Source organism: Macaca nemestrina, chromosome 5, assembly GCF_043159975.1.
Source record: "Macaca nemestrina isolate mMacNem1 chromosome 5, mMacNem.hap1, whole genome shotgun sequence".
NCBI lineage: Eukaryota > Metazoa > Chordata > Mammalia > Primates > Cercopithecidae > Macaca > Macaca nemestrina.
The window spans coordinates 131,176,676-131,199,986 of NC_092129.1; the positions used below are offsets into that span (position 1 = coordinate 131,176,676).

The window sequence follows — 23,311 nt, forward strand, 5'->3', positions numbered from 1 at the left end:
TTCCAGATCACATAACTCTCTAAGACAATCCGGTGCTGCAGTAGGAGTCCCTATGCCCCTGTTTTGATGTGTTATATGGCACGTATTGAGTACATACATACATCAGAGCAAGTAATTTTACATTCTGGAGCCAAGAATATTTTTGTTCTAATTAGTGAAACATGAGTGAAAGAAGCTGAAATTTTGCATTGGTATGGAAGGTAGGTCTGAAAATTAGAAGAGAGAATTGGAAGAATTCTCAATCAGTAATTGACAGAATTGGAAATAACTGTTATGTGTTAATGTTGGAATCTCATGATTCTCTAGCAATATAAATCTTGGATTTATAATTTATTTATTTATTAAATTCAATGAATATATATTGAACACCTACTATGTCACAGATACTATTATAAATGTATTTATTTTTACTATATTTTAATTATATTAGCATCTTATTAACATATCATTGAAACGTCTTCTTTTCCCCCCATAGGAGTCAATTTTACAGCTCGATCCCAGTCATTTGCTGTCTTGCCTGTGACTAGGAAGGAGAAGTCGACCATCATCCTGGCTGCTTCCCTGTCCTCTGTGGCCTCATGGCTGGCTCTGAGCTGTCTGGTGTGCTGTTGGCTTAAAAGAAGCAAAAGCAGAAGTATGTAGATTTTTTTAAAAATTTTGGAATGAAAACTTCTGAAAAACAAAGTCATCATGCATAACATATTAATGATTCTTTTTCTTTCCCCAAAGACAAATTTTTGTGAGCTTCTCTAAAATATAAAATTACACAAAGCCAAATTGTTCAATTAATACATTAGAGAAAAGGATTGCCTAATCTTGAGTAATAATAGCAATAATCATAAAACCTCGTGTTTACTAAATACTATGGAACACATTCTGAGCACTTCAGATAAAGGAATTTCTTTAATCTGCACAACAACCCAATGAGGTGGGTGATAAATATTGTGCCTGTTATTATGTATGTAGAGAAAGAGGGACAAAAAGGGTAAGTCACCTGCCCAAGGTCTCAAAATCATGAAGAAGCCAGGCAGTTTGGCTCTAGATCGCATTCTCTGAAACACTATACTCCATTGCCAGCTGAGCCTTCAAAAAGTGAGTTAAAGAATCAGGGAAAACCAGCACTTTGAGAGGCCGAGGCGGGTGGATCACCTGAGGTTAGGATTTTGAGACCAGCCTGGCCAACATGGTGAAACCCCATCTCTACTAAAAATACAAAAATTATCTGGGCGTGGTGGCAGGCACCTGTAATCCCAGCTACTCGGGAGTCTGAGGCAGGAGAATTGCTTGAACCCAGGAGGTGGTGGAGGTTGCAGTGAGCTGAGATTGTGCCATCGCGCTCCAGCCTAGGTGACAGGATCGAAATTCTGTCTCAAAATAAATAAACAAATAAATAAATAAAATAAAATAAAATAAAAAAGAATCAGGGGAAAATGTCATCTTCTCCTCTTCTCCTTTAAAATGGGAGAGGGCTTAGTGTTTTTTGTTTTTGTTTTTTTTTTAGCATAGAAATTAAGTATGTTCCTAAATATTTCCCAGAAGTGGATGCTATTTTTTAATATTTTAAAGCTGGAGACTTGTAGTCACTGAGGGAAAGAGGCTTTGTAAATGAAGCTTCTTTCTATCTTAGAGTGGAGGAGACAGGTGAGCAGATCAGGCATTGGCAATTTCCTTATTCCACCCATTCCTCCAACCCTAGACCACCCAATGAGTGGAAGAAATATTTGTGTTACTAGGAGGCCCTACAAAACCAAAGTATAAGCAAGAGTGAAGTTTAAAAGAGGCAAAATAAAGAGAAACAAAGACAAAAGATCAAAATAAAGGTGAGAGAAAGTAGCATAGTCCCACTACTACAACATTCACTGGGCTTGGAACTCTGAGAGATGCTTGGGAAAGGAAGCTCCACTGGATACATTTTCTGTATTTGAACTGAGCTACAGCCTGGTATCCCTGCTTCTCTCTTCATCCTGTTGATCTGGACTGGACTAACTACAAGGCAGCTCCTTGTCTTTCTAAAGAAGAATGGGATCTTGACCTTGTTCTGCTTTGTGTTGCTGTGATTTGCAGTTTTTTGTTTTTCCTTCTTAAAGTTCTGTCTACATTCAGTGTGTGTAGTACTGTCTGCTTGTAAGTAGAATTTTCATAAATTTTTATCTCATGTAATCCCGTGAAGTAGGTGATTTGATTCTCATCTTCCATATTGTATCTAAACCAAGCAGCCATGCAGGGGTCTCTCCCTAAGGTCTAACCTCACTTTTAATCCTAAGCTCTAGAGATGGCTTTTTCTAACTCCTGAGCTCTGCTAACTCCACTTTTGATCTCCCAGCCCTAGACGTGGCTTCTTCCTGCATTTACAAATATATCTATTACTTCAGTGTCTTACTGTTGCTCTTTCAACCTTTCAATATCTGTGGACACATTACCTTGTATGATATCCCCATATTTTCCTTACTGGGCACAGACTCCTAACTATGTTAAACAAACAAAAAAGATGTAAAGAAATTACAAGGAACTTTATGAAAGTTTTACAGTAGTCAGATCTGTATAAGTGATTTGTATTTCCTTCTTTATACCTTCTGTATTTTATATTTATTAAGTTTCTAAAATTAGCATTCATTTCTTCAGAATCAGAAAAATATATTGTTCCATGACTTACTCATAAAAAAGGATACTCTGGTTAAGCTATATGCTCTCTGTGTCTGTCTTTTTCAATTTGGGTCTAAGGATCTTGTTGTACTTTCAACGATTGTTAAGAATCTAAACAACTTTTGTCTATGTGAGTTCTATATCCATTAGTATTTCCAAATTAGAAGTTTAAACAGAAAATTTTAAATTTACTCATTACCTTATTTTAAAATAATATATGCATTGCATGTAAACATAACATTTTAAATTAAAAAGTTGTAGTTTCAAACAATATATAGTGAAAAGAGTGTGGTATTCTTACAAATCTCTTTAATGTCTTCCTTAATGGGCAGCTGGAATCTCTTGGCAGCTTCTGTATTCGACCTATTGCAATATATTGTTTTTGCTGAAGTATATGAAGAAAACCAGCCTCAGTCAGATACACTGTAGAAAAGGCATGAGCATTTTAATAGCCTTTACAGATAATAGTGGACATTCTTCTTTCCTACTGCACCCAGACTTGACAAGAAGTAGTTACTTAAAGTGCCATCTCAATGTCCTTTTTGTACTTTGTTACATGAAAATCCACCAGTCTCATCATATACTTTGAATGGAGCTTTCATCCATGCGTTATGATTTGACCATTTTGAAAATATTGTTTCATGGAGTCGTGAAGATCTTCTCGACATTGACATATTTTATTCTACTATTCAAAAAGATCACATTTGTTAATAACATGAATCATTAAGAATTAGAAACCTGTGACGCTCATGCAGTTGATACAAGTTTTCCCAAATTCCAAGTTTCCCATGAAAGCTTGAATTTTATCACTGGCAACAAACATTGTAAGTTGTTTCTGTTTTACAAGCTCACTTCATTCATTTGAGAAAAAATGAAATCTACCAAATACACAAGTATGAATAACCATAATTTCTCAATCATGTTTTCAAGCTCTTTCAAGTAAAAATGGTGTTCCATGAAAAAATAGCTAGTTCAGCTCAAAATTCAATTGTAAAATTGCTTTTTCTTGGGAAAAATCACATATGGATTTTAAATAAAATTTAATTCTCTTTACTGCTTTATCAAAGATATTCTTAAGTAAAATTGACTTTTCTCTTTTCTCTTCTTGTTGGATTTTTGTTTTGTTTTGTTTTACTGTGATTTTATTTCAGGGTATATCCCTCCTGATCATGCCTATCCAAAAATATATACCTTGTGGTTTTTACTTGCATTTCTCTAATGATTAGTGATGATGAGCATTTTTTTCCACATACTTTTGGCCACATGTATGTCTTCTTTTGAGAAGTGTCCATTCACGTCCTTTGCCCATTTTTTAAAATGGGATTGTTTGCTTTTTTGATTTAAATTCTTATAGATTCTGGATATTAGACCTTTGTCAGATGCATAGTTTGTTAATGTTTTCTCTCATTCTGTTGGTTGGTTGTCTCCTCCATTGGTAGTTTCTTTTGCTGTGCAGAAGCTCTTTAGTTTAATTGGGTCCTGCTTTTTTTGTTTATGTTTTTGTTGAATTTGCTTTTGGAGGCTTCATCATGAAAACTTTGCCAAGGCCTATGTCCGTAATGGTATTTCTTAGATTTTCTTCTAGGGTTTTTACCATTTTGGGTCTTACATTTAAGTCTTTAATCTTGCATATAGTGAAAGGAAAAGGTCAAGTTTCATTCTTCTGCATATGGCTAGCTAGCTATCCCAGCACTGTTTATTGAATAGGAGTCCTTTCCCCATTGCTTGTTATTGTTGGCTTTGTTGAAGATGAGATGGTTGTATGTGTGCAGCTTCATTTGTCTATTTGTCTATTGGTCTGTTGTCTATTTGTCTATTATTTTGCCAGTACCATTCTGTTTTGGTTACTGTACCTTTGTAGTATAGTTTAAAGTCTAGTATGTAATAAGATACCATCTCATACCAGTCAGTATGGCAATTACTGAAGTTAAAACAGTAACAGATGTTGGCGAGGTTGTGGAGAAAAGGGAATGCTGATACACTGTTGGTGGGAATGTAAATTAGTTCAGCCACTATGCAAAGCAGTTTGGAGATTTCTCAAAGAACTTAAAACAGAAGTTTTCAACTCAGCAATCCCATTATTGGGTATATACCCAAAAGAATATAAATCAGTCTACCAGAAGGACACATGCATTCGTAGGTTTATTGCAGCACTATTCACAATAGCAAAGACATGGAATCAACCTAGATGCCCATCAAAAGTGGACTTAATAATGAAAATATGATACATACATACCATGGAATAGTATGCAGCCATAAAAAAATGAAATCACATCCTTTGCAGCAACATTGATGCAGCTGGAGGCCACTAAACTAAGTGAATTAATGCAAGAACAGAAAACCAAATACTGCATGTTGTCACTTATAAGTGGGAGCTAAACATTGGGTACACATGGACACAAAGAGAGGAACAATAGAAACCAGGGCCTACTTGAGTGGGGAAGGTGGGAGGGGGGTAAGGGTTGAAAAACTATCTGTTTGGTACTATGTTCACTACTTGGGTGATGAAATCATTTGTACACCAAACCCCAGTGACATGCAATTTACCTGTAACAAACCTGTACATGTACCTGCTGAACCTAAAATAAAAGTTGAAAAAGAAAAAAAAGATCTACTTCCCACCCATAACTACCTCTTTTTCATGCCATGTCATAGCATTACTTTGCCATATTACAAATTTATTTGTTTATCCTCTGCCATCCACACTAGAATAAAAGCTCTATCAGGGCAAGGATCAGATCTTTTTTACTCATCATAGTATTCCCAGAGCCTTAAACAGTGCCTGACATGAGGAATGTAAATATATTTTAGATGAATGCATTTATTAAGTAGATGAATAGATGAAGTACCTCTTCAGCCAGGGATAGACTAAAGATATACAGTCTTCAACTAAAAGCCCTGCTCATCTTGCATTCGGTGGCTTGTACTGGTCTCAATTCCTTGGTATTGATATCATACTGTAGTTACACAGGTTGTTAACAATGGAGAAGACTGGGTGAAGATGCTTGCATCCTCCCTGTACATTTCTTGACAACTGCCTGTGAATCAATATTCATTTCAAAATTAAAGACTAAAAAGTATTAATAATATTCTGTCACTAGCTAATCAGTTCTGTCCAACAGAAGTATAACATGAGCCACACATGCAAGACACATATATAATTCTCTAGTAGCCCTTTAATATATCAATAATGTTATTTCAACATGTAATGAATATAAAAATATTAGGTAGTTTACACTTTTTTGAAAATTGACTGTGTACATTATACTTACAATACATCTTAATTTAGCTGGCAACATTTTAAGTGATCAGTAGCCACATGTGTCTGCTATTTGTATAGTTTTATACCATAATGTTGGTGGTCAGTATATAGGATTTTATGGCATTATTTCTTGAACTCTGAATATGTTATATGCATTCTATTGCATGTATATGATAATTATGGGACAAGGATACATACAAGGGAAACACCTAAATGCTGATGGTCCCACTTACAAATAAAAATGTTCTTTTTGTCTGAACAAAAAAACCGCTTCTTTTTCTCCATTAATACAGAAACAAAACCTGAAGAGATTCCCGAATCCCAGACTAATAATGAAAATAATCATATCCACACCTCATCCAAATGCCGAGAATCACAAGGGCCCAAAAAAGAAGACACTGTGGTGGCAGAAGGTAAGCTTAGAGGTGGAGATGATCCCCACAGGACAGACCCGTTGTGGACCGACTGAGCCTCCCTCTCCTTCAGCTGTGTTTCTGAAGCAATTTCGTTTGTAGCCCCTTCTTAGTCTTTGTTACTTTCCTTCAAAGAAATATCGCAGCAGAAAAATACACAGATCTGGCTGGTTCACTCATCTATTCACCAATTATTTGAATTGATACATATACTTTATATATATATATATATATATATATGAAGATTATCGGTTTAACATTTGAGTTCGTTACATAAAGGGGAAACCAGAGTATAGGCATATAATCTTTCCTTTAGCTATTGCAAAGCTGCCAATTTGGCAACATTATTGAATTTGGGAAAGAAGAGTACAGTTGCCAAATACAACTATGCAAATTAGATTGAGTACAGGACCCTCGACACATGAGTCAGCTTTGTTAAGCTGTGCTTTGTTGTTTAGCTGTACTTTCAGCAAAATGTATTATTTGCCTCCGTGGTGTGTTATGCCAGATGATATTACTTGTTATATTGTTAAATTGCCATTAGAATTAGTGCCAGACAGAGAAAAGATAAGCATTTGCCTGGGATGAATGCTTTGCCCTTATCTGACTAAGAATGCTGCAAATAGAAAGACTGGGCAGAGCACAAGATGGCTTTGCCAAATATAGGTATGATACATGAAAAATATTCATATAATTTCCCTAGGCCTGAAACATTTAAAAACATGTACTCTAAAGAGTCAATTATCATATTTTCTGCTTCAAAAGGCTTACCTGTCTTAGTGGTTCTGAATGTGTGTTTAAGCAAAAAATAGCAGCCCAATGTTATTCTGCCTCTAAGTAGCTGAGTAAGATCTTTCATGTGTGTGTGTGTGTGTGCGCGTGTGCGCACGCATGAGCATGAGTGTTTATCTGTTTGCTTGTTTGTATATCTTTCCATGAAGGAAATAAAAGTTTGTTTGTTTTTTTCAGTTTTCCCAACATATTAGCCATACTCCAGTTCCTGGACCTGCACCAAAAGGTGGTAGAGGGTGTGGGGGTGTAGATGGGAGTAGTATTGAAAAAAATAGAGAAAGAGAGAAGGGGATGGGAATTATCTGAAGGTTCCATCTAAGATTATTCTAATTTTGCTTTTTAGAAGCCTCTTGACCATATTATTGCATGTAAACTCAGGACAGGTGTTTGAACCCTGCCATCTGAATAGCTCTTCGTATTCAGCTGCCATCTACAGAGAATGGCAGGAGTGGTACTAATCTCTCTCTTAATCTCATATGGCTATCTTTGTGAATCTCAGTGGCCCGCTTAAATTAACTACATTACGCAGTCTACAGTGCCTAACTGTTTTATTAAGGAACATTTTTTATGTGATGGTTTATTAATAAATTAAGAATGAGACAGGGACAAGACTCTCTGGAAAAGTTTAGATTGAAGAGAGGGGAGCATCAAAGAGGCCATTTTATTAGGACATACAAGTTAAAAATAGAAAGATGTGTTATCCGAATCCTCCTCTGGGGATCACAGAAGATTTGTTTCCTTATCTTCTAAGCTTTGTACAAATCTGAAGAGTATCGTTTTGAAGACAAATAATGAGGCATCTCCTGCTTTTCTTTGGAAATTATTACCAGCTATGAAACACCTAATTATTGGTAACTTTACATACATTTTGTTTTATTCTGTTATTGCCATGGCACTTTAGTTTCTCTTTTCCCTCTGTGTTTTTAAGCTTTTAACATTTGCTGATAAAGTGACTGACTGTTTCTGTCTTCAGCACTTTGCCTTCACTAAGCACTACCACAGCACTTAGGATGATTGAGCTGTTGGAACCGAGCATGACTACTAGATTCAGATTATAAATTTACCACATTACAACTTTTACCAAAAATTGCATGGATACAGTCAGGATGCCAGAAAATTGTGATGGGGGAAGAAGAGAGTAAAATATACATCCCTCCTATTTTACTGTCACCAGGGTTTTTGATATCAAGAGCCATCTAAGCCCTCTTTTAAAATTCATATCTGCTAATGTCACTCTTCTACTCATGAAATTTAATGAATTCTCATTGTCAGTTGGAGAATCAGGATAGTGTGACATAAGAGCATAGAACCCAGAAGTCCAACAGACTGAGTTTAAATCTGACTCCCTGTTGACAGACTTTGTGGCCTCAGGTAAGACAACTAACTTCTCTGTGTGTTTCAGTGTCCTCATCAGTAACATGGCCCTAGTGGTACTGGCCATAGTTATGGTTATCATACAGAATAAGTGAATTACTGTCAGTAAAGAGCACAGAACAATTTCAGGCATACTATGTGGGCTATATATGTGTTATTTATTATTGGTTTAGAAAATGTTATTTAAGATTCAAAGCCCTCTAAGCCTTGACTCTATCCAATATTTCTAACCTTATATTGGGTTTTCCTCTCTTGCCCATGCTTACCCTCACCACACTAACTCATCCATCCCGGGATTAGTCTAATATCTCCTTGCTCATTTACTTGCAGTTTCTTCCAGTTGGATGGTTTGTCTTCACCTGTTAAAACCAGCTCAAGTTTTAAGCAGTAGCTCAGGTGCCTTTTTTTTTTTTTTTTCAGAATGTTCACAACACAAAGAAATGATAAATGTTTGAGGTGATGAACATGGTCACTACCCAGATTTGATCATTATACATTGTATACATGTATTGAAATATAACTCTGGGCTGGACACAGTGGTTCACGCCTATAATCCCAGAACTTTGAGAGGCCGAGGCGGGAGGATCACCTGTTTACAGGAGTTTGAAACCAGTCTGGTCAACATGGTGAGACCCTGTCTCTACTAAAAATACAAAAAATAGCCAGGCTTGGTGGCATGCACCTGTAGTCCCAGCTACTCAGGGAGGCTGAGGCAGGAGAGTCGCTTGAACCCGGGAGGCAGAGGTTGCAGTGAGCCGAGATCGCACTACTGCATTCCAGCCTGGGCAACAGAGCAAGACTCTGCTCCCCTCCCTCCAAAAAAGAAATATCACTCTGTACCCTGTAAATAGGTACCATTATTACATGTCAACTAAAAATTAGAAAACAAAAGCTTTCCTCAACCCCTTTCTTCTCAACCAGAATGAATATTTTCCTCTTTGGGTTCCAAGTATACTGAGTGAATGCCTTCATTGTAGCACTTCTGGTCTTCGTAATTCATTGTATGATAACTTTCTGTTTCCAAAGGTCAGTCGTTTTCAACCAGGAGAATTCTGCTCCCCAGGTAGGGTGACTAACACATCCTGGTTTTTCCCAGAACTCTCCCAGTTTTGAAACTGAAAATCTTGTGTCCCAGGAATTCCCTCAGCCCCAGACAAATTGGGATGCTTGGTCACTCTACTTCCAGAAGACATTTGCAGTGTCTGGAGACATTTTGCTGCCACAGCTTGGGAGCAGGGGAGCACCACTGGCATCTCGTGTGTAGAGATATATCTTATAATACCCAACACCACCCCACAGCAAAGATTAGCTAGCTCAAAACATCAGTAATGCTGAGGATGAGAAACCCTGGCAGAGGCTTTTACTGATCTTTGTAACATTTAGATGACGACAGCCTGTTGGAATGACTTAATGAATACAATTAGATTTCCTCTCCCAATGAATATTAAATAAATATTTATCTTCTGATGTTTATTTAGCATGTTATAAGGCTCCTTCTGTGTAATTATAAAGAGATGATATCTGGTCCTGTGCCCTTTATGAATTTTCAGTATGGTTGGGATACAAGAGTAATATTTGGGGGAAAATTAGAGAACAATTCCAGGCAACACGCAATTAAGTGTGAGGCAGTTAGAACAAACAGTGTGTATTTAAAAATTCAGATATGGGAGAGAATGCTAAAGGAGATAAAGAATGCTATTGTCCTAAGTTACATGTTTAGCCCCTCTAACTCAAAAATCATATCATACTGTTTCAAATCCCATTTGCAAAGGGCTTAGTTGTCCAGTTTATATAAACTCAGATTTGTAGAAATGCCAGGGAAAGAGTCTTGTTTGCTCTGTCAGAGCTCAATTTTGCATCACACATTCTCAACTGTTCCCTTCTTCTCTAAATTGGTTAATTGGCCCCAAATCTTCCAGACAAGACACAGAATTATCTTTAACTCCTAGTTTTCCCTTTACCAGCCTGTCCTCTTGCTTATCCATTCTTTCTCTCCAGTGTCTGTTTTTTCTCTCTCCTCCTCTATACTTCATTCCACAGATATATCTTCAGTTTTATTTAATACGCTCCTTACGGGGGTCTACTCCTTCACCCCTATCTCTTTTCCCTCCAAGACAATATTTTCTATGCGCAACATAGGCCTCCCCACATCAAAATGTCTTTCTCTAAAGTATCCACTTTCTCTAAAGTCTCCCTGATATGGTTTGTCTGTGTCCCCACCCAAATCTCATCTTCAATTGTAACTCCCACAATTCCCACGTATCATGGGAGGGACCCAGTGGGAAGTGATTGAACTTTGGGGTTGGTCTTTCCTGCACTATTCTTGTGATAGTGAATGAGTCTCAAGAGATCTGATGGTTTTAAAAATGGGATTTTCCCTGTACAAGCTGTCTTTGCCTGCTGCCCTCCATGTAAGATGTGACTTGCTCTTTCTTGTCTTCCACCATGATTGTGAGGCCTCCCCAGCCACGTGGAACTGTGAGTCCAATTAAACCTCTTTGTTTTGTAAATTGCCCAGTCTTGGGTATGTCTTTATTAGTAGTATGAAAATGGACTAGTACATTCCCATTGATCCCACTCCAAATCATATACTTTATCTTTTTTTCAAACTTCCTTATCTAGAAGGAATAGTTCCTTTCTCAACTTTTATAATACTTCTCACTTCTTTATTTAATACCTTTTGTATGTAATATAATATTTGTGTTCATCTTATACAGATCCTTTGGTAAAAATTCTGTATCTTTTATGATCCCAACACCACTGTTACCATAGGGATTTAGGGTATTAGACCAACGATAACTATTATTGAGTGAATGATGAAGACCTGGTGAAATGAGTCCCCTTCTTTCCATTTCCCTTTTCCAGAGACCCTTGGATTCCAGGAGTTATTACAACTGCTGAGAAAAAAAAAAAAAAGACCTGCCCCTGCCCCTCTTCTAAAAGAAATGTATTAATAGAAATTTTATCCAGGTTCACCAACTATTCAAAAGGATGATGAAAGCACATTTTTTGGGTCCTAACAGTGGGAAAATATGACTTCTTGCTTCCAGCCAATGCTTTCTTCTGGCTACTTTAGCTTCCTCTTCCAGTTTTCTTGCTACCACCTTTGTGTTTGCAGGACAGCCATTGCTGCTGACCTCAATATTGCTTTCTCCAAATTATGCACCAATCTTTGTCTACATCAATTTTCTTTATGGAATCCATGCATCAAATGTTGGAAATGAAAAAGTGAAGTGTAAGAAAGAGGCTATATATGCACATGTGACCATGAACATCTACTTCAAAGATTTCTTATCTCTACCACCTTAGAGACACATTGACTGTATATGGTGTTTTTTTGTAAATATAAAATATAAATAGCTGTCACTTTACCTTCTGTTAATACAAATGTATAAGAATGACAGGGATAGGGAAGGACAGAGATAGCTTCATCTGAAAGCAAAGGAGCTGAGAACTAGAAATTGTCTCAGGTTCTCAGGAAAGCAAAACTATGTTTGGAAATTATTAATAAATAACATGTCCATGTCATATAATTTAAAAAATGAATATTTTCTACTTTAAAACATGGATAAAATATAGTAGTTGTTCCAGAAGAAAACTTTAAAAAATAAGCAGGAATAGCAGCATGCCCACTGAATAAGATGAAGAGCCTGGTATAGTGGTATGCACCTGTATTTCCAACTATTCAGGAGGCTGAGGTGGAAGGATTGCATGAGCCTAAGAGTTTGAAGCTGCAGGGAGCTATGAAAATATCCACTGCACTCTAACCAGGGCAATGTAATAAAACCCTAGTCTCAAAAAAAAATTTTAAAAAGAATGAAGAGTTCCATTTCTATTTTCAATCAAGATCCAATATCATAATTAACAATGGAGTATTAGAGGAATTCATATTCAAATGAGGAAAAACACATAAGTCATTCTTACCATAATTTTATAACATATATTTTTGGAATCATAAGAAACATAACATATATAAAACCAAATGACCAGGCATGGTGGCCATTCCTGTAATCCCAGCACTTTGGGAGGCCGAAGTGGGCAGATCACCTGAGGTCAGGAGTTTGATACCAGCCTGGCCAATATGGTGAAACCCCATCTCTATTAAAAATACAAAAAAAAAAATTGCTGGATGTGGTGGCATGCGCCTATAGTCCCAGTTACTCAGGAGGCTGAGACTGGAGAAGTGCTTGAACCCGGGAGGTGGAGGGTGCAGTGAGCCAAGATGATGCCACTGCACTCCAACCTGGTTGACAGAGAGAGACTCCATCTCAAAAAAAAATAAAAATAAAACAAATTAAGAGGACAATGTTGGAAGTTGTTTGCAGATGACATACTTTGTTAAGGATAACTTAAAAGATTCGACCATGAACTACCATGATTTATAAATATTTTGAATAACTCACTCAAATATAATGTCAGTCCAAAAAATTGTATAGGGCAATGGTATATAGTTAGAAAAAAGTAAAGAAATGTACAATAGAGACCAAAGGATATATTGCCTTGAAAAAAGTCTTAACCAGTGTTATGTTGAACCTACATAAAAATAAACTATATTTTATTAAATAGTATAAAGAGAAGACTTGAATACATAGAAATATAATATATTTCTAATTAGATTGACTATTATTGCAAATACCTCAGTTATTCTCAAATAAATGGGATTAATGCAATTCCAATCATTCTTTGCAATGTTGAATAGCATAAGATGGATTCCAAAGTTCATCAGAAAATATAGGCTAATGATACAAAGCCAATTTTCTAAAATAAATAGATTTTGTGGTAGTGGAAATGAGTAGCCCTATCAGGGAATTAATATTTATGTCACGTTCTTAAGATAATGTGATTCTGTTACAAGCATATATGGGCACATTAGTGGAAATAGCCCCAATTAGGTAGATATAGATATCATATATAGGTAAGTAGATAGAGATATTAGATATAGAAATGAAATATATAACAAAAGAGAAAATAAAAGTAAATATAAGGGAAAACAGTTTATAAAAGGTTTAGTCAATTCAACTATTTAGAACATTTATCAGTCTAGATTCACATTTTATAAAATATAACAAAGGAAGTTCCAGATGGATTAATGAGTTAAATTAGGTTTACTAAAACACATCCATTTCTACAGTATCACAAATCAATAAAATGCAGATTACTTAAGATACAATGTCCTACTACAGACATTTTCCTTTTTATTTTTCTCTAATTTGTATGCCTCCTCATTTGTCATGTATTGCTTATTGAAAAGAAATAATATTTTTCACATAAAGGAACAACTTCTCTAGACAAGACAGAAGCGTTAGTATTTAATTATGGCATATACTTCCCTAACATGTGGGCAGGACTACCGTACCTTATTGACAAATGAGAAACCAAGATGGTTGATTCTTGTTGTTGATTGATCAGTTGTTCAAGATCCGCTTCAGATCCTGTTTAGACTCAAAGGTCCAGGCAATATATTAGGCTTTCTCTACTGAGTCCAGATCACCCAACACTGAATGTTACACATGGAACTAGGCTCAAAAAATATGAACAGGGTATGGAGAGGTAGAGAGAGAGAGGGGAGATTCATTGTTAATATTCTTATTGCAAAAGAAGCCAGTGACTAGTACCCACACAAATTTTTAAAGTCATAGGCACAGTGCATATTTGCTGCTCAACAGAGTTTTGGAAGTTGGAAGAGGCTAAGGGTAGCTGGAAAAGCTGTAGCTGACTGTGGGTGGACCTGAAAGAACCCAGAACCAGTGAGTCTTCCTTTCTGTAGAGAAGAGATAAATGTTCCCCGTATTGTATCCCATTTTCCCTAAAACTTGGTCAAATCCACCAGTGGGATTCTAAGAGGCATCGAGGAACAGTTTAAAATCCCATCTTTTCATTTTAATGGGGACTCATCAACAAGGCAGAGGTGGAAAGGAGGCATGCCAATTCATATATTTTGATACTCACTATTCTTCCTTCCCTAAAACCCAAACATTCAGCCGAATGCCTTAGGACACGTATCTGCTATAAATTCATTTTTTATCTAATTTGTCTGAGATCTAAGCTTCCTGTGGAGGTCCGAGATCAAAGGATTTGATTCCTTCTGATGTCGGCACTGACACATAATGTGTGCTGACTTAGTTCTGTCTATAACCTCACAGTGGGAGGCGGCCAGCCTCTCTGGGCACCTTTGCACAGTGAACTTTCATTTCGGCTGGGGAGTCTGTCAGGTATGTTGCTGATTGGAGCTGCCATGTAAATAATTCATGGTAGATTTTTAAATGTTTTGGGGTCTGCAAAGGAAAGCTATGCTTGTGTTAGTCTTTCATGAATAGATGCGGACTTAAAGAACAAGGGGGAAAAGATTTCCAATGAAGGTCCTCAAAAACAAGATAACAGTATCTTCAATGGATTGAAAATAGGCGACTTGCAGTGTTTGATTCCTCTTATATGAAGTGCTGTTGGTTTTACCAAGGGATTAAAATTCAAAGCCTTTCTTGCCCTTTTAAAGTTTGCCTCTACCTGACAATTTATTATTCTTGTTCTTTGGTTATTTCTGATCCTCATAAACTATGTCTTTTCCACCTGGTGGGAGAAAACTAATTATGGAGATGATGCCCAGCTCAGTGCTTGGCAGAGGACTGGGCATAATGAGGGAGCAAGGTTGACGGCACACAAACATTTCTTCCTTGAAGGAACTCAAATTCCTAAGAGGAAGATGAGACTGTCACATAAGGAAAAGGTGACCAATAATAGAAGAAACTGTGCAGGTCAAATGAGAAACTCCAGACAAGTATTGAGGGATAAATCAATGTAGTTTGAGCTGTCAAGAAACACTTCTGGGAGGAGCTGAAGGTCCCATAGGAAAACTGGGGTAACCTGAAAGTTCTTATACCTCAAAGCAAGAGAATCATCCCATAGTTTGATGGCTGTAGAAGACACATGCTAGACAAACAGACTGTGGAACAGGAGGGAGAAAATATGAATAACATGGGCTTATCATAATGTTAATAGATGTGTCATGGAAATAATAGGAACAACATGATTATCTTATTTTACTGCTCTAAATCAAAAGCATTATATATATATATATCTGTGTGTGTGTGTGTGTGTGTGTGTGTATATAATGTTATTACTTTCTCTCATCCTTACCTCATTTTCCAGATTAAATTGAAGTGGGAAATTGATATTCTTTACCCTAATACTGTCTCTTACAGTATGAATCAGACAGGATTACTATCTCCTAACACAAACCAAGATAGCTCTCAACGAACTCAGGAGAAAAATAACAAAAAGCTTAATAAGTTAGGCATCTTCATTGCATACAAATGAGTGGTTAATGTATTTGGTGGTGAGATGTGAGAAAAGCAGGGACGGTAAATGTAGTAAACGTAGATGACAGTATTACCACCTACCCCCCAGGGTTTAGGACAGGTTCATCCTTTTTTCACTGTAAGGCATATGAACAGTGACCTTTGCATGCATGATATACTCCCATGCATGTATCCCACTGAACATTCTTAACTTTCCATTGCAGTCTTTATCTTTACACAGTATTATGTGGTGCCTAGATATCTGTTTATGTATATTGTACTCTTCTGAGTTGATGTTTAGTTCTGTTTAATAGAAAAATAAAATACAAATAAAATGTTGAGAGGAAATCAACTAAAACAACATTGCTAAAATAAATATATTTTAGTAAATTGTGAAGCATCACCTGAGAATAAATTAAAATTATACAACTAAAGCCCAGAGAGGCTGAAAAGATGAAAGTCATGAAGCCAGATAGCAGAAGGGGAACTTGAGCCTAATTTTGTGACTTGAGTCTAATGTGCCATCTCTCCTTCTACTGTTATGCAACCATACATGTACACACTCATATAAATAGATGTTTATGTGTTTATTTCTACAAATATTTATAGTCATGTTTTTATAAAACTAAAGATATTTAAATTATGAATTTGGCATAAAAGCCTAAGTGTTAGATAAGACTGATTTTTATAGTTCATATATCTTAACACAGGTGTGAGTTGGACCACTGGTAAGGCCTGACCATGGTCTGGTTTTTGCGTTGAAGCCTAGCCCTTACAATGAAAAATCCTCGTTCAGTTATCGATATCATATAAGTGTTTTTTGAGGAAGAAGTATTCCCAAATTTTTATTACATATTTGGAGTATCTAATAAAAGATATTTGGAAATCAAAGAGCTGATGTAATTCAATCTTTGATTTGACAGTATCTTGTCAGAAATGCTAACTATGCAAAATGTGTAATTAACTGGTTGAAAACTAAATCCATTTATTCCCCTATTTCTTTTCTCCCCAGATATGAGAATGAAGGTCATGCTGGGCAGGCTGAACCAGTGCCCCCACCAGTTGATGAATGGAGTGTCCAGAAGGAAAGTTAACCGCCACATTATCCGAGAGGAAGAGGCTGCTGTGCCTGCTCCTGGTACTACCGGCATCACATCCCATGGGCACACCTGTGCTCCAGGTGCTCCTGCCCAGCAGGTGTACCTGCAAGAGACTGGGAACTGGAAGGAGGGCCAAGAGCAGTTGCTCAGATACCAGCTGGCAGGCCAAGATCAGCTGCTGCTGCTATCCAGGCCTCAGACAAGAGAGGCAGCAGTTGCCAGGGCAAAGTTGGCTGAGTAAGCAAAGTGGCAGGTTGAGGCTTTCCCAAGAGAAGAAAGCCTCCTGTGGGGCCACTGAGGCGTTCTGCCTTCATTCAGTACACCTGGAAGCTATTCAGGAGCAACTGTGATCAGGGAAGGTGTGGGCATTTGGTCTGAAAGGCAGAATCTTCCAAATACTTCTGGATAATAAGCAGGGGAAGTGAGGACTGTCCTGCTGGGACAACTAAGAAGAGAGAATATGGACTCCGAATCCCTGTTTCAACTTTAAAATGGAAAACAGTAATATAAATGCTTATAGACTGAAAAATGTCTGATACATCTTTTGCAGCTATCACGATCCTAGTACATTGCCAGACAAATGATGGCACTTGTTTATTATTTACCAGTTTTTAACTTAAGCCTGATTTCAACAACTTAATAATGGCATAATATTGACTTATACCAGCAGGGGTTATTATTAAGCATTCTCTGGATTGACCACCCACAATGCTTTCAGCTTCTCTTATAGAAGGGATCATGAAAAGGTCTGGTCAGCTACAGTTAATTCCACACTGTTGGAGAAAAGCATTTCTTTATCCTGTAGTAACATTTGAAGGGACAGTTCAACACCCTGCTCTGTGATCTGTCAGAGCTTACCTTCCAACCACAAGGCAACTTCCTGGCTTTTTACAAGTGGATTTTATTTCATGGTTTAAATTCAATCATTATTGAGAGCCTACAGTAGTGTGAGCATATCAAATTTGCACTTCATGAGTATTTACACATGAAAATTGATATTCTCATGGGCTTTGCTGAGAGTTTAGTTAAGGACAAAGATGTAAAAATACCAAATTTGGGAAAGGAAATTGTCTATGGACCACTGTTGTGTTTTTCAGTGATTCTCTCCGTTAGTAGCTGGGTCACATTTACAACTGGAAAAGAACTACATTGGGAGATCAGAGATAGCCAAGTGGCCAGGTGGATGATCAGCTAACTCCTTTATCAGATAACTGCTTTTTGGAGAAGATGATGCATAAAACTGTGATACGAAGGAAAGGAGGGATTATGTCATATGCAACTGCTCTAGGCTGTGCTGGGGGTTTAAATGGAGATCATAATGAAGGCTTACCTGGTATTGATACATTTGGTAAGGGTGTTAAAGGCAGTTTCACCAAATTCACACATTTGTATAGGGCCCATTTCTTTTCAAACTGAAGAATACTTTAAACAGCCTGACTGCGTCCTTGGCTCTGGATCCAGAAGACCTTATGCTCCAAGCATGTAAAGAAAAGATGGCAGGAATGAGGAGAGCCTCCAAAAAGAGATTGCTCTCAGATTTTCCTGAAAATCCTGAAAACCAGGATTTTCCAATCTCTACAACGTTAATGGGTTGTTGTGTGGTTGAGTTGGAACAGAGAAAGGAAACACACTCTTTCATTGCTGAAATCTAAATTATGATGCCCTGGAATTAGTATTATGGGAAGTACTGGCAGAAAGCTGTTATGTCTGCAGGGCATCAAGGGGGAGGTGTGTCTCACCCTACTACCAATTGGCAGAAATGTTTTAACCTCTTCTTTAGGCATCTGGTGAGTATTTCAGATCTTCAGGCTGTCCCTGAAAGGAGGTAGGTAGCTTTGTCTGTGGTCACTGTGTTGGATCTGGAAGAAAATATGAGTAGACGTTAAGGCCAGTGGTCCCCAAGAGATTTCAGTCCAGGCTATCTGTGTTCAGGGAAGGATTTGCAAGAAATTGGTTTATAGAAGTTTACTCTGGAGGCACAAGCTGGCTGCCTGCTGAGTAAGTCCTCTTTGTAGATGATGTATTTTGCTTGGGCACCAACAGAATTAAAAACAAAAAACAAAAAATAACTCGAATGACTTAGGCAGAACATGCCTTCCCTAGTTTAATTAGTCCCTGTTATAACCAGTTATTTATCTTTCTTGTAGGTTCTTGGTCTGTGAAATCATTTGCCTTTGCAATCTCTACTTTAGTGCACTCGCTGGATCCTCAAACAGCTGTAAGCTTTTTGGACAAAAACATTTCAGAAGTGAAGACTTTTGAGGATTATAAAATGGTGGCAGTCTTAGTCCTTGCCCTACCTCAGTTTACCTGCACATTCTTTCTTTCTTTCATTTCTGCAGATTCTTTCACCACTTTTTAAATATTTTTTCCAGGTATTTTTCCTGAGCTCTATACCATGCATAAATAGCTGCCTAGTGAGATTATCCAGTAGGTTATCCTATAGCTACTATGAAGTTAACACAGCACTAAAACCTGCTCCTCCTTGTGTTTTTTTCCCAATTCAGTGAATGACATCACTGCACTCAGACCAGAAATCTAGAAGTCAGTCATGACTCTTCATTCTATTTCACCCTTCGCAAAGAGCCGCCAGCTCTGTTATTTCTGTCCCTTGTTTACCCTTCTCCCAATTTTTATTATCTTCTTATTTATCCCCTATGCATCACAAGATGCATCTTTCTAGGAGGCATGTTTTATCCTATCCCTCTGTTTAGGAATAACCATAATTATCTCACTAATTCCATCCCAGAAAATCCTGTGATCCCTGAGGCCAGAATTGACTCTTTGGGCCTAAATAGCAGCTATAAACATCTTCAGTAACTTGCCAGGCTCTAGCATGTGGCATGGAATTTTGGCATCTAGCTAAAATCCCTCAACCCATAGTTAAGCTAGTCCTCTTTCTCTTAAAAAAAAAAAATCAGAGAATTGGGGAAACACTGAAAGCAAAGAGAGAGTAGCTCTACATTCATTCATGTCTGGAGATGAGCCAATTTGAGCACCACTGTAGGCCAACCCTAAATTTATTAAGATCATTAACATGGGTCACCCAGCAAATACTTCCCAGCAGTGACAATCTACACCCTTTATCTAAATAAATATTGAGATGTACTTTATTCCTGTGTTAGTTCAAAGAATCTCCTCTTGCCTCCCATTGCTGATTTTCTGTATTGATGGACTCCTTTCTCTCAAGAGATTGGACAAGCTAAAAGTCTAGAGAGTTCAAAAGTGTTTGAAAGTACATTTTAACTGTTCTCACCACAAAAAATGCTATGTATGTGAGGTGATACATATGTTAATTAATTCAATTGATCCATTCCACAATGTATATATATTTAAAACTATCAAGTTGCATATGACAAATATACACAATTTTTATTTGTCAAGTAAAAAATGTCTATAAATATTTGTGGATGTCAAAATTGAGGAAGAAGTATATGTGGAGCTACGGTTGTTTTGGCCATCTCTCCATGCTTTTTGTTTGGGGAGGGGGACTTTTCTGGGGGGGCAGGGACTGTGTTCAGGGAAAGTACCTGACCAACAGAACTTCATGTCTCTTCCAGAGTGAGAGACTCAGCTTATCTGATCAAGGTGGACTTGCCCTTCAATGGACTTGCTCTTGGTACTGCCCAATGAGGCCACCGAGGACCAAGATTTGAGCTCTCTCAGGGCCCACCCCTTTCAACAATTTAGTTGAATGACTCCCTTCCATCTATCAGTCTTACTCCAAATATGTGACATTACTATATATTGAAATGCATGCAAACTATATGCAAAAATGAGTATGAGGAAATCAAATGTAAATCATATGCAAATATTATTCAACCAAGGTTCTATAAAATTGTACATGTCAATAACAGTAAAGAATTTTAATTAATTCTGTCATTTAAAATTCATGCATTTATTCCGTATTTTGCTTTCACAACTTATAGTCAATGTCAATTTTGAAAAAACTATAAACACAAAGAATTAAACACTATTGAGTACAGAACTGTTGATTTCAACATACACTATAGCACTTTGACTAATGACAGATATATTTGAGAGAAAAGTCACTTTCTAGAGGTAATTTTTAAAGAGAAATAAAACATTTCTATAAACTTAAATGTGGATTAAGTGGCAGAATACAGAAATTTGGATGTTTACAAATATTCTTCTAGCATTTGTTCTTTTTATTTGGTGATTTCTTTGCTTGGAACAATTTAGAAAATTTATTTAATTCATTTTTAGGACTTTCTAGGTTTTACTGGGATTCAAAGAATTAATTGTCTATATGTTATCTCTTATCAGTCTCAAGATAATCTTATTTATTATCACTTTATGTTTTACTTCAAAATTAGTAGCTATAACAAGGTGAAGGAAATATCCACTCTTCTCTCCATTTTATAAATAAAAAACAGTCAGTTGCCATCACTTTGTTAGGGTCCAAGGCAAATTACAAAATTTGTTTGGACTATACTTTTCCTTTTAACATTTCCTCAAGTTAATGGTATGTCATTTAGTAGAATGATTCATGTAGAAAATTATTCAAGTTACGTGGTTATAGTAAAAATATAAAGCAAATCACAAAACAATCTGTACAGTATGGTTTTACTATAGTTTGCTTATGCATGGAACAATTATGAAAAGATAGTCAATATGATTTTATAAGTAATAGTTATCTCTGGGGAATGGAGTAGAAAATATGGGTTGATTTGCACTTCAAATCTTATATCCTTTTGTATTTCAATACTTTTATAAATACATTTACTATTAAAATAAATTTAAAAATATTTTCTCCAAGTTATGATTGACCAGAGATTGGCAGTCTCTTTAGATCTCAGCCAGGGATAGGACATGCTTACAGAAAATGCTCTTAGTCCTTGCAGAAATGCTTATAGAAAATGCTGTTAGTCCTTGAAAAACTAAAATCGATGCAGAGGAGAAGAAAAAGAATCTGACAGTGGAAGATGAATGGACGGAGAAAAAGAGATCAAGGAGGAATAAAAGGAAAGGTAAGGGAAGTCTATAGGTGAGGAAGAGAAGATGCTATGGATAATAGTGGTTAGACTGTGACTGGATCTGCTTTACTACCACAGTGTCCCTGGGATATTATACAAGGCATGCCACCAAGGGTTCCATTTGGGTGAAGGGCCTATAAGGAAAAATCATATATGGTTATGGCCTCAATATCACTCCTAAAATCCAGATATAAAACAGTCTCCTTCTCATCACACTCTTATGGAGGAGACCCTGTGGAAGCAGATGCGTACCCCAAGTCAACATGATACCCACAGCACTGAGAGGTGCCCACCCAATAGCATGCCTCCCTCCTCCATGTTAGTGCCACCTTGTGTATTTCTTCCAGTCCAGCTCCATGAGAGCTTATTCTAAGCCTATACCATGTGATACTGATATTCAGTGCTGCATAACAGTTTGGTCAACAATGGACCACATGTACAATGGTAGTCACATAAGATTATACCGTATTTTTCCTGTATCTTTTCTATGATTAGATATGTTTAGATATAGGAATACATACCATCGTGTTACAATTGACTATAGTATTTGGTTCAGTAATATGCTGTACAGGTTCTTAGACTAGGAGCAATAGGCTGTATCATATAGCCTCAGTGTATAGTAGGCTACACCATTTAGGTTTAAGTATGCTCTATGATGTTTGCACAATGATGAAATCACCTAATGATGTATTTCTCAGAGTGTATCCCTGTCATTAAACAATGCATGTATGTATAACCCTGAACACAAAGGTCTGACTCTTGGTAGCAGCTATCACTATATACTTATTAGGGCGGTTCCAGAGATTAAGACTCCTGTAACAGAAACTGAAGTCAAGAGGCTGTGGGCTTTAATTTGCAAACAATGAATGTGCCCTGAGAAATAAGATTCTCCAAAATTTTTAAAAATTGTTGCATGAAGAATAATCTTAGGTGCTTATCTGTATTTTGGAGAACTCTAGAAGTGCTATAAATTTGGGCTATAATTCTAATAATACCAAATATCAAGAGTTTCTCCCACCTGTATATTTTTATTGTATTTTCAAGGATGTCACTGCTTCAATTATCCTCTTTTTCTGGTATCATTAATCTCTCCCTATCTACTGGTTTACTCCTGTGAGTATCCAACATGGTTAAAAAGCTCCCACTATTTAAAAAAAAAAAAAAAAAAAAAAAAAAAAAAAAGGAAGAAAGAAAAAGAAAACATTCCTTGATTCAATAGGCTTCTTCGAATCTCTTCACAATTTTTCTACCTCCACGCCAGCAAATTTATTTGAAAGACTTTTGTTCAAACGTTTTATTACTTCCTTGGTTTTCATTCACTCTACCAGCTACTTCAGTGTGTCATGTGTCTGCTTTATCTCTCTGTCTCTGCCATATGAGGACACAGTGAGAAGCTGGCTGTTTGTGAACAAAGAAGAGGGCCCTCACCAGGAAC

General features: G+C 36.9%; 1 protein-coding gene and 1 long non-coding RNA gene across 2 annotated transcripts in view; one reads left to right on the forward strand and one right to left on the reverse strand.

The window, feature by feature from the left end:
* The window catches only part of LOC105490872 (PKHD1 ciliary IPT domain containing fibrocystin/polyductin), a 472,028-nt gene extending 450,321 nt beyond the window's left edge, over positions 1 to 21,707 (forward strand). The window contains 4 exon segments of the mRNA XM_071096950.1: positions 476 to 634; positions 6,199 to 6,318; positions 16,792 to 17,065; positions 17,067 to 21,707. Of these exon segments, the coding sequence (XP_070953051.1) occupies positions 476 to 634; positions 6,199 to 6,318; positions 16,792 to 17,065; positions 17,067 to 17,229 (716 nt within the window). The 3' untranslated portion in view covers positions 17,230 to 21,707.
* Positions 480 to 14,549, reverse strand: LOC105490871 (uncharacterized). The gene is made up of 4 exons (XR_011623661.1): positions 14,434 to 14,549; positions 13,841 to 14,000; positions 5,493 to 5,681; positions 480 to 612 (listed from the first exon to the last, which is right to left on the reverse strand). It is a non-coding gene; the product is annotated as an uncharacterized lncRNA (long non-coding RNA).
* Positions 21,708 to 23,311: the final 1,604 nt, after the last annotated feature.